Source organism: Etheostoma spectabile, chromosome 16, assembly GCF_008692095.1.
Source record: "Etheostoma spectabile isolate EspeVRDwgs_2016 chromosome 16, UIUC_Espe_1.0, whole genome shotgun sequence".
Classification (NCBI taxonomy): domain Eukaryota; kingdom Metazoa; phylum Chordata; class Actinopteri; order Perciformes; family Percidae; genus Etheostoma; species Etheostoma spectabile.
The window spans coordinates 10,495,734-10,500,831 of NC_045748.1; the positions used below are offsets into that span (position 1 = coordinate 10,495,734).

Sequence of the window (5,098 nt, forward strand, 5' to 3'; positions counted from 1 at the left end):
CTCTCTCTCTCTCTCTCTCTCTCTCTCTGTTCTCTGTCTGGTAAATACAGTAGTACAATGTCTTCCTCGGATGTAGAAGTAGCCTAAACTATAAATCAGTAGTTGGCTATGCAGTGGAGTTGCATATTAAGTGGTTTGGGGTCCTTCTGTAAAATTTGGTTTTGAAGAAATCTACATGCAGCAATACCACAGGCCAAGCAATCGCCCGTTCCAAGCAGACACATTTTCAACGGGCACTGCACTAGTTTTCCTGAAGGCTAAATGCTATAAATGTAGGAGTGAACCAGGTGTTTTCTAGAACCAAACCTGTCATGACTTCATTAAATGTTATTGTTATGCTAATGGTTGAGATTATATCAGGCCAGACTGTATGATTAAACATGGAAAGAATGGGATGGCAAAGAGCCCGTGGAAGAAAATACTGTACAAGTTAATAAGTTAATTTAATTGTTTGTGTTCTTTCTCTTTTTTTGCCCGTCCTTAGGTATGACATCTGCACCTACAAGAACAAACCCTGTGGGACCTTAGGTGAGTGAACTAAAGCAGATCTCTGTATGTTTTGTTTGTTCTTTGTGTTGTCTTGCCAGATTGGTAATCATCGCTGATGCTGACTGTATGATTCTTTGGATCTCCCTCTGGAGGGGTTTTCATTTTCACGTTCGGCCTTCAACGTGTCCTCAGACAAACCTTATTTAGCAACCTTCGCAGTCTCCTTTTTTAGAAAAACACCAGACGGCTCCTGTGAGACATAATGAGAAGGATGTTTTCACTTGTGTTATTATAGTGCCTCGGCAACTCCCCTCAGTCAGCTGAGGCCACGAGCCCTGAACCTGGACAGCCGTGGTCACCTCCTCACACAGCCTCCAGTTTATTAAACCGCTCTGTCTCTCTCCTCCGCCTCTAACCTCCGTTTGTCTAAGGTGTTTACACTTCCACCGAGGGTGGAGAGAGAAAGGAAAAGGTATGTGTTGGGAAGCAGAGGAAGGAGACTTGGGGGGGAAGGGGAAGGGGGGAGAGATAAAGAGGAGAGTAGGGACAAAAAGAGGAGATAAAGAAGAAAGGAAAATGGAAGGCGGAAAGGACGATTATATGGAGTGTTAGAGTATGCACGAGGGAGATGAGTGGGTGTGATAGTACTGGGAGTGGAAACTGGACAGCAAGCATTGACAGAGACCCCCACTCCCCCTCCACCTCTCTCTCTCTCTCTCTCTCTCTCTCTCTCCCTCTCCCTCTCTTCTTCAACCCTTCTTCCCACTCCAAACCTTGCACCCGCCCAGCCCTGCTCTCCCCATCTTATCTTTGTAAAGGCCCTGCAGGCACCACAGTATATCTTTGAGGTAATATTGTGACTTCAGGGGTGGTTTGACAGATTGACCGCATTCGTCACATTCCCCGGTCGCTTTAATTGCACTGGCATCTGCTTGGCTTCCTTGTTGTCTCAACCCCCCCCCCCCCCCCCCCACTCACCTCCCTCCGCCTCCCCTCCTCTCCTCCCTCTCCTCTCGGGGACATGCTCTCGGGTCAGATCACTGCCTTTAGGGTCGCTGAGTAATCACGGGGCGGAAGATATAACACCCACCCTGGTGTTAAGAAAACAACTTGCAATGCATGGTGTGTGTGTCTGCGCACACACACACACACACACACACACACACACACACACACACACACACACACACTCACTCACTTTACTCTCTCTCACACACATTCTTAAACTAATCGTAGAGTAGCCACCCTCCTTCTTTCCCTCCCTCTCCTCTTTCTTTCTTCACCTTCCGGCTCCCTCTTTCCCTGCAGTAATGGCTTCAGCGGCCTCCTGATTTGCGAGTCTATTCTTGTTTAGCCTCTTAGTAAAGAGGATACAAAAGTCATGCCACTTTTAGCAGGAGGCCGGGAGTTCGTTCAAACTATACAGGAAATCTGAAGCAGTGTTGACCACCTAACCCTGATCTTTGCAGGCCACTCGCAAATGTAGATGTGTCACATTTGTCGATATCACTTTTTGACGACGTGTTGCAAAACTGTGTCTGTCGAAAGCTTGAGATCAATTTAAAGGGTCAGTTTACCAAAATTTAAAAAAAGTACGTGCCCCTTGTTGTATTGAGCAATTCATAGTAAATGTGTTTCCATCCATCGTTTTTTACGCGTTTTTATCAAAAAATAAATAAATAAATAAAAAACATTATTGAAGATGCTGGAATTTGGGTAAAGCAAAAAGTGATGGAAGCAGACTTAGGATGAATCATAACATTTTGAGGTTTGACTGGAGTTCCTTTATTTACTTAAAATAATTTTTTATGCTTTCTTTCATGCTGAATGACGTTTTTCCAACAAACTTATGAGCACTTTTAAAAACATTACTTTTGATCGAGAACAAATTTTCATTTACAACGATAGCTGCCCAGTACTAACCTTAGTCTGATCTGCTGGCCATCGAGCAGCTCCACTGGAGTGGTTGGGGTTAAGGGCCTTGCTCAAGGGCACCTCAATAGTGGTAATTAGGGAGAGACTTTCCCCACCCAGATATTATCCTGTCGGTTTGGGGATTGAACCGGCGACCTCCCGGCCACAAGCTCACTTCTTTAACCTTTAGGTTAAAGAACCAAGTGTTGTTTTGTAAATGTCTGTGTTTTAATGACTTGAGCACCATTTGTTTTAGTGCTTCCTCTTAACCTCAACCTTAAAACATTTAAAACAACGTGACTAAAATGCTCTTTGCTTCACACACATTAATGCACATGCCCAACACACACACACACACACACACACACACACACACACACACACACACACACACACACACACATATAGTGCGTCTCACTATCTTTGTGGGGCCCGTCATTGACATAATGCATTCCCTAGCCCCTTACCCCTTACCCTAACCTTAACCATCACAACTAAATTTCTAACCTCAACCCTCCCCCCCCACCCTAACCATAACCTAATTCTAATCCTAATCCTAAAACCAAATCTTAACCCTTAAACAGCCCTTTAAAGTTGTGTGGTCCAGCAATTTGGCCCCTCAAAGCTGTCTGGACCCCACAAGTATACTGAACTCCAGGTTTTTGGACCCCATGAATGTAGTTAAACAAGAACACACACACACACACACACTCACACACACACCACACACACACACACACACCTGCTTTGTGCTGTCATATGATCCACTCTCCAGTCACCTGTAGATGTAATCTGTGAAGAATTGCCTCCTGTCTCCCGATCTGACCTGTCAGCCTGTAGGAAAAAAGGACCTGCCACACCTGGATTGTGGAACTGTTTCAACTTTAAACACCCTCTCCTCCTCTCCCTTTCTCCCCCCCCCCCCTCTCCCTAGTTCTCCAACTGTAGCTTTGAAACGAGGAAAACATCAATATTTTCTGACAGGTTTCTGGTGGGGTTTGGTGTTGGTGTTCTTATATTCCCTTCCTTGGCTCGTGTTTGAGGCAATCCCTTGTTAGATGAATTGAAAAGTATGAATCTAACCCTTGTCTAGACATTTTCCAGTAGTTTGCAAGAAATTAAATTTGAAAAAAAGACGTGTAGCCAGTGACGCTAAACGGGTCTCCTCCTGGTTAACAGCAGGCCGTATGTGTGGAATCCCAATTTTATCACATGAGTCCTAAGAATGCTTCGTCTTGACCCTGTGTTTGTTGTCTGTTTGTGTGTGTGTGTGTGTGTGTGTGTGTGTGTGTGTGTGTGTGTGTGTGTCTAGGCTTGGCCTCAGTGGCTGGAATGTGCGAGCCGGAGAGGAGTTGCAGCATCAATGAAGACATCGGCCTTGGTTCTGCTTTCACCATTGCACACGAGATTGGCCACAAGTGAGTTTTCAGACTTTTAAGGTCCTAATATAAACTGTCAGATTTGATATTACACTCTGATTGGAATGGCAGTGCTGGGACAAAGTCGATGGGTCTCATGCAAGACGAACTGATTCATGCTTAAAGGTCCCCTCCAGACGTTTTAAGACACATAAAAAGCCTGCTTTGAATAATAATTTGTGTTTTTTTCCACACAAAAAAAAACCCACGCAAATCAACAGCCTTCAAGTGTCAAACTCTGCACATATACATCCTTCTTAAGCTCAATCATCTAAGTAAAGTAACAAAGGTGCATGTAAGAGGGAGTTATGAGAACTTTTCTCGTTTTTGTCCAAATTGAATTAACAGTGATTTGGACCAGCCAAACAGGCCAAATGCAGATAGTCTGCCTCTTGTGTTACTTGAGAATTATAATGCCTTAATCAATACATTTAGAGTTTAATGAGGGTATGAGGATAACAGTGCACATTTTTAGAGAGTCTCTCCTGGAAGATATTTAAAGTGTTGCACTTGGTTTTTGTATGGCATTCCTTCTTTTGCTTCAGATGATATCAAAACCTTTTATCACGTTCACAACTGCGTATTCTCTAATAATTGCTCTGAAACAAGCAACACTTAACTACTTGAATTCACCAGACCTGTATGTTGCCTTTTTTTCTCCCTGTGCTGACTTCTTAAACTGTATCTCCACATATTTCCCCATGCAATTGTCAGTGTCCACATACCTCTGGCTCTTTCTTCCTGAATATAAAGCAAAATAATGATGATGTATTAGTCTACGTATCCTTTAGAGTTCAGTAAGATGGCGATTTCCTTTATTATGTCTCGTGTCTGCTTCTGTTGTGGGGCAGTTGTAAAAATAGTCTCTACTTCTAGAGGATGTATAAAAAAAAAACACTGCAGCGGGGTTTCAACTGGGCTGATTTATTTCCAGAGTAGGGTAAAATGTCATAAACGCCAGCCTTAGAAAAACAGGTTCAGGCTGTGCGATGTGGTCAGGGTTGTTATATACATTAGACCTGATTTGTCCTGGAACTGTAAGGAAAAGTAAGCTTTGACATCCTGCGGTAACATGAGATTTTCCCCCAAATGATATCCAGACAGATAAGATTTAAAAAACCAAAAAAACAACGAATTGTTAAAATGATTTATTTCAGTGCAAAATAAATTCTTGAGCAGCTTTTATAGCAGACCACAAGGTCAGGAGCTGTTTGGGTTTTTGGATCTCTCTGTGTCCTCTGGTGCAGCGATTGATCTAAAGCTCCCCCCCCCCCCCC

At 43.5% G+C, this 5,098-nt stretch overlaps 1 protein-coding gene across 3 annotated transcripts in view; it reads left to right on the forward strand.

The window, feature by feature from the left end:
* Window positions 1-5,098, forward strand: part of adamts6 (ADAM metallopeptidase with thrombospondin type 1 motif, 6) — a 62,552-nt gene that overhangs the window by 13,928 nt on the left and 43,526 nt on the right. For all 3 annotated transcript variants that reach the window (XM_032539289.1, XM_032539287.1, XM_032539288.1), the window contains exons 8-9: window positions 485-528; window positions 3,716-3,821. In XM_032539289.1, coding sequence (XP_032395180.1) covers window positions 485-528; window positions 3,716-3,821 — 150 coding nt within the window. The remainder of the gene's footprint in view (window positions 1-484; window positions 529-3,715; window positions 3,822-5,098) is intronic.